At 48.2% G+C, this 13,938-nt stretch overlaps 1 protein-coding gene across 1 annotated transcript in view; it reads right to left on the reverse strand.

Moving 5' to 3' along the window:
* Window positions 1-7,971: 7,971 nt before the first annotated feature.
* LBP (lipopolysaccharide binding protein) overlaps window positions 7,972-13,938 on the reverse strand; it is a 28,479-nt gene continuing 22,512 nt past the window's right edge. Inside the window, exons 13-15 of the mRNA XM_084776773.1 lie at window positions 13,072-13,135; window positions 12,252-12,328; window positions 7,972-8,342 (exon numbers count right to left, since the gene is read on the reverse strand). Of these exons, the coding sequence (XP_084632899.1) occupies window positions 8,298-8,342; window positions 12,252-12,328; window positions 13,072-13,135 (186 nt within the window). The 3' untranslated portion in view covers window positions 7,972-8,297. The remainder of the gene's footprint in view (window positions 8,343-12,251; window positions 12,329-13,071; window positions 13,136-13,938) is intronic.

Genomic DNA, 13,938 nt, shown 5'->3' on the forward strand with positions numbered 1-13,938 from the left:
GCTTTTAAGAGGCTAGCTGACATTGTTTTAGTCTCAGCTAAAGCCCTCCCAGTCTACTGAGGTCATTCTAGTGCAGCCAATGTTTTGGCTACTTTGTGGTTCTTTTTTTTTTCTTTCTCTTCCATCCTCTCCACCCTTATTAACCCCCTAACACTAGATAGGAGAGAGAAAAAAGGACAGAAGGGAGAGGGGACAAAGTCATCGTTAGACTACTTCCTGCTGATTAGGGGTATCGAGTCCCTTGGGGGCAAGTTTGATCTTTGTCATCAGAATGTCTGATTTCTTCTTTTCATTTCTTTAAGCACAACTACTAGACAAACCACAACCAGCAGCATCCGACCACCAACCAGCCAACAACAACCACAGCACCCCCCACCACTCAGGGCCCCAGTGTTTATATATCCTCTGAGAAGTTCCCAGAATTCCAAACATCACATACTCACAGAAACTATCTGCAGCTGGCAAAACCACATCCCTGCTTGAGCATGAGGCAAATCATAGTCAGCTGCTGCGAAGCAGCCTCCTACCCGCAAACCTGGGATTAAAATGAAAACATATTCTTGTAAATTTTCCTGTGGTTTTTGTTTGGTTTTGGTTTTGGTTTCTTGAGACAGGGTTTCTCTGTATAATAGCCCTGGCTATCCTGAACTCACTTTGTAGACCAGGCTGGCACTGAACTCACAGAGACCCGCCTGCCTCTGCCTCCCGAGTGCTGGGATTAGAGGCATGTACCACTCTGCCTGGCTATTTCTGTGTGTGTGGTTTTTTTTTAAAGAAAGCAAAATGACAAAATTCTCACTACATTCGTGGCCACCTATGGGTAAAGAAAAGAGACAAGGACAGCGCATCTGTATTCTAGGGCTACTGGGTAACAGGGCCATTCACCAAGTAGATTAAAACAACAGGGGATACATTGTCACAGAGTTCTGAAGACCAGAGCTTAGAGACCTTATCAGCCCTGCACTGAGTCACAGATGATACCGAAATGCCTGCTTCCTGCCCTTAAGGCAATTATAATCTATTTAGAACGTAGACATAAAACACAAGAGAAATGAGATGGCAAAGCATTTAAATAGCAATTTACAACCCTGCCACCTCCATTAGTTGTCAAATGAACTGCAGAGGTAATAGTAAACATTACTGGAATTGTGAGTTAAGAGAGGTTATTTGGTTGTTTGTGACATTGGTAGGTGCCTACGTTCTGGCTGGAGGAAGTGAAGGGTTAAAAAACATGGCAGTTGGGGAAGCACTGAGTACCTGGGATGTTTATGACAGCAGTAACCTCCGTCTTTTGAGCACTTAGGCCGGAAGGCAGCAATCCACAAACTTTAATGCGCTCGCCTCCAAGTGTCAGTCCATAGTTTTCTATTCTGACTAAAGATCCAGAATGAGGCCAGTCCCAATCTCAGAGCCTAACTGTATCAGAGGTTTATTGGCACACACGGCACGGCTTGCTTCTAGAAATCTGACTGGGGTGATGAAGAAATGGAGAAAGGACAGACACATAGACACATGCACAGAAAGGCTGGGATCGGGTGGGCTGTGCTGGCTCTGATGGAGCCTTTGCAGGATGGAGTCCTCACAGCGGAGTTAGTCCTCTTACATAAAGAGGCAGAGAGAACTTCCTTTCGCTGTCATGTGAGGGTGCAATGAAAAGACAGCCAACTTTCAACCAGGAAGACACCCTCATGGGGCACTGGATCACTCATCACCTTAATCTTGACTGCCATCCTTTCCAGTTGTGAGAAATACTTGCTCATTTCTTAAGCCACCCAGTCTGGTCATTCTTCAGTGCAGCTCCTGCTGGCTGGACCAGTTCCTGTCAGCTGTGCATGGCTTCCCAATCACTCTGCCTTCTTTCTGTTTGCCGAGCCATTTCAGCAGTTGTTTTGTGTTGGCTCTTAGTGGGGGTAGGGTGGCTTTCAGAGCCCTGATCTCCTGAGGAAGCCAGCTCGGGGAGAGGGTGGCTTTGGGGGATGCAGGTGCTTCGGGGCTGGGATGGGAGCAGGCGAGATCCATCCTTCTGTAGCAGCCCACCCATGCCTGGGGTTTCTGCTGCAGAGGAAATGCTTATGGCCCCACGAGATCACTCAAGATGAGGAATCCCTTCTCAAAGGAAAGCAGAGAAGGGAACCTTGGATTCTTTAGTAGCCCCAGGTGGGAAGTCATTTTCTTCTGCCTCATAAGGCAGCCATCTGTTCTGCTGTGTTTTACTACCTGCGTTCCGCAGAGGGCCAGGAGAGGCAGGCCCAGGTGGGCACACTGCAGGGGATTGATGCTCTGGGCTCCAGCAGGAACCCACAACCCATAGTCAGGGGACAGCTAACCAACTCACGAATCTTCCTTCTGCTGGGCCAGGAACAGTTTTATGGCTAACTTGCGTTAGCATCTTGCCATGCTTGGAATGAGGGGACCTCAACTGAGGAAGTGCCTCATCAGATTGTCCCATGATCACATCTATGGGTAATTTTCTTGACTGCCAATTGATGTAGGGGGGAGGGTCCATCCCACTGTGGGCAAAGTCATTCCGAAACAAGTAGTCTGGGCTGTGTAACAAAGATCACTGAACGTGAGCCTGGGAGCAAAACCAGTAGGCAGCATTCTGCTGAGGTCTCCTTTTTATAGTCCCGCCCTTGGTCTCTGCCTCGGTTTCCCTGTAAGCTAAAAGAAACCCTTTCTTCCCCCAGATTGTGTTTGCTCATGGTGTTCATCCCAGCAACAGAAAGCAAGCAAAGACTGACAGTTTTCAGAGTCTCAGAGGCTGGCCCCCTTTGGGAGAAGGTAGAGAAGATGGCCTAGGCTTGCTGCCTCAGGGAGGTACACATGGACGGCATAGGAGGGGCCTTCAGAGCAGAAGGCCAAGTGGATGGCCCCTGGAAGAAAAGAAGACAGGGGAAGGAGTCAGGGCACAGCTTCTTTGTTTTGTTGTTTTGACAGGGCATCATATACGCTGGTCTCAAACTGCCTACGTCACTAAGGATGACCTATGACTCCTCCAACTGCCTGCCTCCACCTCCCATGTATTGGGATTTCAGGCCTGCATGACCGTGACCAGTTTTTATGGGTTGCTGGGAATTGAATGGAAGGCTTTGTGCTAAACGAGTTCTCTACCAGTGAGCTGCCGACTTAGTCTGGTGCCATTGTTATCGTAGGGAGATACATTAGAGAGGTTTTGCTGAGGGATTTGAGCTCTCTTTCCAGATTCAGATGCTCCTCACTAGCACCAAAGGGCACCCACAACCCAGGAATGTGTGGGCCCACTGAGAGAAGCCTGCTCCCAAGGCAGGTGCACCATGTTTGACCCTACCCTGCATCTGAGTTAATAGTCGCTTCTGAAGAGCAGTAAGAACTCAGTTATGCAAACTCTCTCTGTTCCATGGCTCAAGTGTTGTATTTGTGAACCCCATGTCACCAAGGCCCCATACCCATACCTGGTGCTCTAGGGTCCCCCTGCCCCCAGTTAGACATAGGCAGGAGCAGGCAGGAGTCAGGGAAAAACCCGAAGCCCCATTTGCAGCTGTGCGATAAAGCTCCAAATCAAAACATATAAAAACAGACCAAACATAAGACAAGATACAACACCAAGCTGAAACAACATTTAACAAAATTTTCTTGTACAGCCCAGATGCTAGAAACTCATCAAAGGTGGGGCCATTTGGAGTCTTTTCCAGCTCCTCAAATCCAGCTTGGGCCTATCCAAAGCCTCAGTTTTGACTTCCAAATTCATGGAATATCCTGGATGGTTTCTAGGCGTTGGAACCCTGCTGACAGCACCAAGGTGCCCAGCCACTCCTATGTCTCTGCCTCCCAGCATCACCAGGGTGTCTCCTGGCCTCCAAGGGAGATCAGAAAATAACTGATGGCTCTGGCTAAGCTCCCACTTACCCAGAGATAACACATGGGCCTCGGGATGTCTCCCTATTGTGCTAGATGAAGGGCTTTTCAGCTTTGGCAAGACATCTTCATCCCCAGACTACCATCCTACACACATACAAAAATGTTTGCTGTTTCCTTCAGAATGTAACCATTCACCTTGGGAGTCTGCAGAGTGGAAAGCGTTTCCAGGGGATCTTGGATCAGCTGAGTCAGCTGCGTCAGCCATCTCAAGGTATGGGTTTTCCTGGGAAGCTCCCAGAGTGAAGAGTGAATTTGGGGTAGAGTTATCTCGCTGGAGCCTCCATATGTTAATCCTGCCATTTGCCAGAAAAACCAACTCCACCATTTTAGGTCAAATTTAAATCAAGCAATTATTAAATATTAAACATTGACCAAGAGATGGACTTTCATCAGGACCATTCCCCATAATTTTCCACCTGAGAATGGCTTCAAGCCTGTGTTGCAGAGGCTTAAAGGACAAACCTATAGGCCACCATAATTTCCCACAAGGAGTTGATATTTCCCAAGAACTACAATTCCCAGCATTCCAGGAAGTCACCTGGTTCCTTGGCAGGTGGTGCTTACAGGTTAATTTTGGGCACTGCAGATGATGTGTGTAGGTCATATGCAAGCACATATGCTATTTTACACAAGAAACCTGCACCCCTGCAGAGTTGGGTACCCAAGGGGAGGGAAGACCCTGGAAACCATCCTCCAGGGACCTCTGTGATGGTTGATTCTTATCATCAAGTTGACTGGATTTAGAATCACCTAGGAGATTGTTGAGGGTGTTTCATGAGAGCACTGACTGAGCTGAGAAGACCAACCCTGGATATGGGCAGCATCATTACATGTGCTGGGTGCCATGATGAGAAAAAAAAAAAAAGGGAGAGAAAATGAAAATGAATCGAGCACTGGTTAGTTTAGTTTAGTTTTTGTCAATGTGATGCAAGCTGGCGTTATCGGGGAAGAGAAAACTTCAACTGAGGAACTGTTTCCACCAGATTGGCCTGTGAGCAAGTCTGTGGGGACATTTTCTTGACTGGTGATTGATGTGGGTGGTCCCACGCCTGGGCAGGTGATACTGGGCTGTATCAGAAACTAGCTCAGCTATGGGGAGCAGGCCAGTAAGCAGTGCTCTTCCACGGTCTCTGCTTTAGTTCCTGCCTCAGTTCTTACTTTGGGCTCCTGTCCTGACTTCCTCCATGATGGACTGAGATAAGAACATGTAAGCCCAGTAAACCCTTTTCTCCCCAACTTACTTTTGGTCAGGGTATTTTATCACAGCGATAGGAAGCAAACTGAGGTAAACTGAGAACCAGTTTTCTCCTCGACGCTGGCTTCTTCGCCATATATAGACTCTGCCATATATAGACTGACAGACTTGACAGTGACCATGAGCCAAAATGAAAGTTTCTGGAGGAAACTTAAAATGGAGTTTTAAGCATCTGTACCAGTTATTTGGTCCTAGTGACAATAAAAGAAACGCAGATACTTTTACAAAGGGCACACGGGGCAGAGGGAAAGGTCTGCTGAAGGCTGCTCTACAGGACCTTGAACGGCAGCCACTGTGGAGGCTTGCTCAAGCTCTGTATAAGTTGTCCTTGCTTTCCCGTCTTGCTTCCCATTTCTCCCTCCCTCCACCCCCACACTCCCTGGGATCCTCTTTCAAACACACAACTCAGGCTCTCCCTTTGTCTTGGGGTGTGCCTCTGGGAAGCCCAAAGTAGCACAGGTGACAACCATATCTGCCATTTGCAGGACTTGGCTATGCCCTGGGCACTCATGGGAACTTGACATGAGCCTCAAGGTCTGTTGTCAGCTTGCCAGGGAATGAGCTATTCCCAGCCTCATTTGACAGGTGAGGACAAGGAAGCTTTAGAGCAGCTTGGCCCAAGGCCCAGAGCAGGCCAGACCTTTTCCTTGACTCTTCCCTGAAGACCCAAGGCAGTGTTCTCAGAAGCAAGGGCGGAGCTTGGCCTGCGCTGCCTTGTCCTTCTCAGCCAAGAAACACTAAGTCTTCATTGTGGCTAAGTAGTCCTCCTGACAGGGGACAGGGATCATGGACAAGTCCCTTTCTAGTCTGTAAGGACTCAGTATACTTCATATGGCAGAAATAGATCCTGTACACTGTTAAGTGTTCGCTTGTTCTGAGTTAAGCCGCGGTCTGGGCAGCCCTTGGAAGAATGCTGGATTGATGCTGGCAGACACTAACCAGACCCAGCACGATTGGGAGTTGTCCAGAGCCTCTGCTCTCTCCGTGAAGCCCCTATAGCAAGTGCCGACAAGAAAAAGGATGTGGCCAATGTCCAGCCTTGGAGACCGCAGTTGGGGCTTAACAGTCAAGACTGGCTGAGGCTAGACCAGTGGGAAGGGTGCATAAATAGAAGTTTTGGAGATGACAGAGGCATAACACCATGAATCTAAAGGGACTAAGATGACCATTTGACCGGAGGGACAACATTCAGCTCTGAGACGACTGGCTGCCTTTGTTGCTCTCCTCTGTGACCTGCTGGCTGGAGAGTGTGGCTAGCGTTACCGTCTCGCCAGCAAGAACGACGCTGCACACACAAACAGGATCCTTCTGCAGTAAAGCTTTAATGCATCTTGAGAGGGAGAGCATAAGCTTACAAAAGTAAAATGGAGACAGAGAGACCAAACAGCAGAAACCCATCCCTTATATAGGAAACTGTCCTCCGCTTAGGATGTGTCAGTCCCTGATTGGCTGTTGCTCATCGGGCGAGATGACGCCACGGGAGAGGCAGAGCACAACGAGTGGAAAATCCCTTCGCACATGCGCAGATTAGTTGTTTTGTCAGCATGGGACACAGGATGTCAGCGCCATCTTGTAATGGCGAATGTGAGCGCGGCTTCTCACAGGAGAGGAAGTGTAAAGTGGTTTATTTCTCCTGCATATTACCTGCCACCTTCTTTGGTCACCAGCCTGTGCCCACCCCCCCACCCCCCCCCCCCCCCCCCGTAGCATTGCAACTTGAAGACTCAACTCCTTTGTCTGCTCATTGGCACTATGGTGACAAGCAACAGGAACATCAGAATTCTGGTTACGCTTGTACAAACACGACCAGTGTTATGACCAGACCGCCCTTGGATGTGACTGCTGTTGCCATTATCTTTGTAGGCAAGTAGTGTGGGGAGGCAGTGACCTGCCCAGCACCACAGGAAGGTGCCTGAGCCCCTCCCACTCTTTTTAAAATCATTTATTATATATACAGTGTTCTGTCTGCACACCAGAAGAGGGCACCAGATCTCCTTATAGATGGTTGTGAGCCACCATGTGGTTACTGGGAATTGAACTCAGGACCTTTGGAAGAACAGCCAGTGCTCTTAACCTCTGAGCCATCTCTCCAGGCTAGCCCCTCTTACTCTTTACAGAGATGGCAAAGAGACAGGGAGGAGGAGGAGAAGCCGTGCATCACTGTGCCACCAGCTTGTGACAGCGCACCCTCCAGTCTCAGAGCCCATCTCTGTCATACAAGGAGTAAATGGGTCTATTCCCCATGAGTTATCTGCTAGCCGGCAGCATTATCTATCTGTTCATTAACACAATTAACAAAAAACAACTCCACTGAGCTTTCTGACTCCCCGCCTGGGGGCCTAACTACAAAACACGGAAATGACTCTTTATTAAGTCTGATCAAAGGCTTGTTGTTCGGTAGTTAGAAATCATGGCCTCTCCTCGGAGGCATGTGGCTCATGAGCAACAGTAGGATGAGCTTTTGATTTGGGTCCAACCAAAACCTTCCTTGGATCCCTCTCTTCCTTGCTTGCACAGGCCTCACTGGGGGAAAGCAGTGAGGGGCTGTGATTTTGCTTTGGTTCTGGGTCTGTTGTGGGCAGCAAGCAGGAAGCAAGGAAGTGAGTGATGCTTGTGGGCATGAGGCTAGGAGCCTGGGCAGGATAAGGGCCTTTGTGATGAACACCAGACCAAGTGCTGGGGAAGGGTGTGTTTGGAATCCTCCAAAGGGCCAGAAAGAGAGGCCAAGGTTGTCTAGTCTTAGAATCCACAGGTAGGGCAGCGCATCTAAGACTGGCTGAGATCAGGTGGGGGAGCAATAAAGAGGCTCAGCTGGAATGTCATGTCATTCTATAAATATTTATTGATAACCTACTAAGCGCTAGCACTCTGCCAGACTTGAAGATCAGATGACGACTTGAAAACCACAGGGCCTGTTTTGAAAGCCATCCCAGGTCAGCGGAGGGAGAGAGTCCTTCCTGGAGGAGAGAGTCAAGTCCAGGTCAAGAGGGTAGACCTAGTGAAGAGGACTGTGGGGGCGGGGCCCACCAGAGCCAGGGACAGAAACACCTTTGTGTTTTGAGACTCTCTAGAGATGCGCTACACATCTGGAATTACAAGTGGCAGGTCCAGCTGTGGCCTCTGGAGCCCATCTTTCTTCTTGTCCTCAGGCTCTCGTGTACTGGACATTGGCACCCAAGTATAGGAAGTCCTGGGGAGAGGGGAAGAGTAAAGAGATTCCTTGAAGCTGGGTATTGCGATGCACACCTGCTGTCCCCGCTCTCTGGAGACTGAAGTGGTAGGGTCACAAAATTGAGACCAGATCTTGTTAAGAGAGAGAGGGGGAGAGAAAGAAGAGAGAAGGAGGGGGAAGAAGAGGAAGGGAGAGAGAGGGAGGAATGGAAGGAGGGACAGACAGACAAGACAAGACAGACAGACAGACAGACAGACAGACAGGCAATATAAATCCTTTACTCCAAGAAGATGCCTGCTGCCCAGAACACAAGCTGTGCTAGCAACAAGAGCCAGTTCAGTGTATATATCTCCAGCGTTGGTCCCCAGGGTCTTCACTGTAGGCTTTGCCAGCTACTTTCTCCCAGATGGCACCCTATCAATCTTTCCCAAGCTGAGGCTCTTGGCAGGCCCTCACAAATGTCCTTTGTATCACCTAAGTTTTCTCTCCTTGGCAAAGGACATGAATTCATGAGCTCCTGGGCTTCACTTTCTTAAATTTCCATCACCTAGAGGGGTGAAGGCCTGTTCGGACACTTACTGCAGTGATCCACCACTGCCTTGTATGTTCAAAAGGTCACAGTTGACCTCAAACTTCTAATGGAAAAGATAACGTATGACAAATCTTACAGCCACTTCCCAGGTGCCAGACGCTGAAGGAAAAGCTTCCATACTTGGCCCCTGACTTTAACAAAAGCTCCAGGAAGTTTGAGCTATACCCCATGGACAGAGGAGAGACCCCAGGGACAGCTGTGTGAATGGTCACCTAGCCTTTGCTCTGAGCAGCATGTTGACCACGGACCACAACATCTCCAATGGGGTTCACACATCTGCCAGGCCCGATATCTCACCTTGGAAATGTGACTTAGAGAGATAACTGAGACTCAGGGTGTAGATGGACCACAGAAACACGTCATCACCATAGTAGTCAGGAAAGTGAAAAAACAGATACATTTCTTCCTGTATTGATGGAGTCAATTGTTTTCCTTGTGGACTGTACCCAACTATCTAACACTGGGCAGCAGAAGCTTGATATGAGAAGGAATAAATACAAGGAGTGATGCTATATACGTGTATATGTATATACATACTTACACACACAAACACACACACACACACACACACACACACACACACATACACACAAAGGAAATAAAACAAGTTCATGCTAGGAAGACAGTTGTCAATATGAGGCCACTGAGGAAAACTGCAGTTGCCTCTTGGTAGTTATGTCTCCTATTGATAAGCCTGTTAAGTTGCAGTTAAGTTGCTCTCTCTGTGTTAGAAATTGAGGCCTCAGGGCATCCTCCCAGACACTCGCACTAACGAAGGGTCTGCATCACATATCGATCCAAGAGGATTCTGTTATCATTTGCACTGTGGCTCTGACTCCCCCTTTTGTGAGGATCTTGGAAAGGGGAGGTCTGGTTCACCATGGTTTGTGTGGGAGAAAGGTTACCCTATGGTTATGCCTCCAATGCCATACTTACAAAACTTGGCAGATCTATAAAGTAGAATCCACCGGTAGCTTGGGAATCCACCTTCAGAAGCAGACTCCAGTCTTTTTTGAGTATTTATCTAGCTCTTTAAATTATATTTACATCTATCTATCTATCTATCTATCTATCTATCTATCTATCTATCATCTATCTATCTATCTCTCTAGTTATTGTGTATGTGCATGATTGAGTGTGTGTGTGCTTGTGTCCTTATGTGTCTGTGTCCGTGTTCGTGTGTGTGTGTGTGTGTGTGTGTGTGTGTGTGTGTGTGTGTGTGTGCCTATGTGTGTGTGACACACAGACACATGGCACATGCCTGGAAGTCAGAGGACAACTTGGGGTAGTGTGTATTGACAGAAGTCAGTTGTCTCCTTGCATGATGTAGGACCCAGGGATCGTCTCAGGCCATCAGGCCTGGGGACAAATGCCTTCACCTCCTGGCCCATATTACCAGCCCCTGCTGAATAGACTTCTCTTCAATCTGTCTCTGTCTCTTGACTAAATTCCAACAGATCAGAAATGGAGAGACTCCTGTAACAAACTGAGAGCTAAGACTGCCCATGCCTGAAACAAATAGTAAGAAAACCTTAAAAAAGAAAGAAAGAAAGAAAGAAAGAAAGAAAGAAAAGAAAAGAAAAGAAACAAAGAAACAAACAAACCCACCTGAAACCCCTGGAATCTTGGAGACAAGTCTACCAAATTCCAGCTGTGCTCCTAGGTGGTAATGACTTTCAGACAATTATTTTAAATGTTCATAGGGTTATAGCACTTGCTTAGAATGGGGTGCTCTAAGCTGCATTTGGGGTATAGCTCTTCAACTTGAGAGTCAAGAAGGAGCTGGGCGTGGTGTTGCACACCTTTAATTCCAGCACTTGGGAGGCAGAGGCACGTGGATCTCTGTGAGTATGAGGCCAGCCTGATTGATCTGCAAAGAGTTCAGCATGACCAGGACTATTATACAGAGAAACCCTGTCTCAGGAAAAAAAGGAAAGATAGAAAGAAAGAAAGAAAGAAAGAAAGAAAGAAAGAAAGAAAGAAAGAAAAAAGAAAAAAAGAATTGAGAAGGAAAGCCAGGTGCCATGAACTTAGGGAGGCAGAGGCAGGGGGATCTCAGTGAGTTCGAGGCCAGCTGGTCTACAAAGTGAGCCCAGGACAGCCAAGGCTACACAGAGCGACCATGTCTTGAAATACCAAAACCAAAACCAACCAACCAACCAACCAAACAAACAAACACAGAAACCAAACCAAACCAAACAAAAATAGAATCACAAAGGGAATGGAAGCTATAGCTCAGTGCTAGAGTGTTTCCTGGCATGTGTGAAAGCCAGCACAGCAGAAAATCAATCAATCAATCAAACACGCAAGTATAAAGAATCATTAAAACTTGCCAATGAAGCCGGGCGTGGTGGCGCACGCCTTTAATCCTAGCACTCGGGAGGCAGAGGCAGGCAGATCTCTGTGAGTTCAAGGCCAGCCTGGTCTACAAAGTGAGTCTAGGACAGCCAAGGCTACACAGAGAAATCCTGTCTTGAAAAACCAAAAAAAAAAAAAAACCACCACCACCACCAAAACCCAAAAAACTTGCCAATGGCCCTTGGCACATGACCTGTTGGCAAGTCTGGGCTTTTCAAAATGAGCCTTTTGGGGCCTCAGGCTGTGTCAAACTCCTCCTTCCCAATAGTGACAACATCTGTATGCCTTATTATTAGTTGTGTGTATACATATGTAAGTAATATATTTATTATGTCTGGCACCTGGGAAGTGACTATAAGATTTATCATACATTATCATGTATATCGGCTATGGCCATTTGACTTTTAAAGACCATGGTAGAACCCTGTGGAAGAATTGAACTTGGCCCTCTAGATAATGAAAACTCAAGAACACCAAGAAAGTGAAGGCCAGGAGCTCACAATTTGTGTCCGTTGGCAAGGACAGAAAATTTAGGTGGTACAAAGGCCGTTTATGAGGCCACCAGGAAGCTGCAGCCTGTGTTTACGCATCTCTGTGTCGGTCTGCGCATGTGCGCCCAGGTACCACGGAGGCCAGAGGTATCAGATCTCCTGGAGCTGGAGTTACAGTCGAGGCAGCTGGAAACAACCACTATGGGAGGTGGAAACAGTCTATGGTCCTCTGAAGGACCGATACTTGCTCTCAACCACTGAGCCAGCCTCCTCCCGAACCTTGGCTTCAGCCCCATGTCCCTTCTAAAGGACACTCAGATGGCTTCCTGGTATATTTTAATTCCAGGGGACACTCTTTCCTCACGAATCTTCTCAGCTGCAGGACTGGGCTGGGCCCACCCTCTGTGTAGAGGCCTCCAGACCTGGAAGGCTGCCCAGCTTCCACCCCTTTCTTCCCCCTCCCAGAGCCCCACTGGACTCACTGACCTTGTGGATCTGGAGGTCAAGGTCCTGGAGTTGAATACTTCTTGGCAGAGGGAGAGGGAACCCCTTGGCCAGCTCATCTGTGGGTTGACAACATCATTGTAGAAATGTGCTGATGACTGACAGGGACAGACAACTTTTGACCAAAGGCTCAGAGCTCTGCATACGCTTGATACAGTGTGCCTAAGACTGTGAGGTAGGTGTTACTCTCTATGCCCATTTTACAGATGTGGAAACCGAGGCACAGAATGGTCACATAACTTGTTTTTATGTTCCAAAGCCAGAAAATGGCAGAATCGAACCCTGGATGGCTGGCAGGGCACCTGAGCCCCTACATGTGGTCTGACGGAGGAGGTGGCAGGCACAGGGTAGCCTAACAGTCAGATGAGAGGCAGTGGGCAGCTCTCTGGCCTCCATCACCTGCTCCCTATTGTAGCTTGCTGAAGGCAAACATCACAGAGCTGGGCGTGGGTCTTATGTTTTATTTGAATAGGAGTCAGTTAGTTGACTAGAAAATGCACATTCAAGGTGGTTGCCTTGCGCTACAATGACTCAGTCCCCGGCCTTTCACCTGCCACCTCAGGGAGTGTGGACACTTTCCAAGTCTCTCCCTCCCCGTAAAGAGTTTCCTGCGCCATCAGAGAACTGTCTCGATCCTAAATCCCCACTGGATCCCTGGAAGAACATGACGCTGCCTTCAACATTCTATGCCACAGCGGCCATCGGAAGGTCACTCAGCTTTCAGGAGACCCTGGTTTCCAACTTGGGGGCAAACACTCTCTCCCCGGAAGTGAGATCTGCAGAGGGCTAGAGCCATTCTTACCATTAACATCAGGGTAGAGGGTGTTGAGAAGATAGTGGTTTAGGAATGCCTGAAACAGTTTCACCTAGGGGAGGAAAGATGAGGTGCAGGTGACCACGCAGCCATTTTGTGCCCTGATAAACAGTTACATGCAGTATACCTCAGCCCATGTGGTAATGGTGGAGTTGACTGCAAATATTTGCTCCTTTAATCCCAGCACTCAGGAGGCTGAGGTAGGCAGATCTCTGTGGGTTTGGGGCCAGCCTGGTCTACAGACTGAGTTCCAGGACAGCCCTGGTTACATAGTGAGACCCTCAGAACAAAACAAAACCCACAACTAACCTTAATCTAATGAGAGTTAGCTTATGGGTATTTTTTCCTGCCTGAAAAGTTAAGCTATAGGAGACCCTGGGGTTTGCTACCAGTGGAAAGCACTGGTCTGTAAATAAAGCCAACGTGGGCAGAATTAGACCTAAGAGATGGACGGGGAGAAGCTCTTGATGCACAGACCTGCACATCTGAATCCAGTGCTACCTGAAATGCCCACCTTTAGTTTTTTGTGGTGGTAGTTGTCGGGTGTGTGTGTGTGTGTGTGTGTGTGTGTGTGTGTGTGCAGGCATGCAGGCATATTTATATGGATAAATTTGCATGTGTGCTGGTGCATGTGAATATGTGTGTGTGCAGCTGTGTATGTGTGTGTGTGCCTATGTGTGTGCAGCTGTGTGTATGTGTGTGTGTGCCTATGTGTGTGCAGCTGTGTGTATGTGTGTGTGTGCCTATATGTGTGCAGCTGTGTGTGTGTGTGCATGTGTGCATGTGTGTGTATGCCTATGTGTGTGCAGCTGTGTGTGTGTACATGTGTGTGTGCATGCACACACAAGTGCTTGC

The sequence above is a fragment of the Acomys minous genome (assembly GCF_964271855.1).
Source record: "Acomys minous genome assembly, chromosome: 3".
In the NCBI taxonomy this organism is placed as follows: domain Eukaryota; kingdom Metazoa; phylum Chordata; class Mammalia; order Rodentia; family Muridae; genus Acomys; species Acomys minous.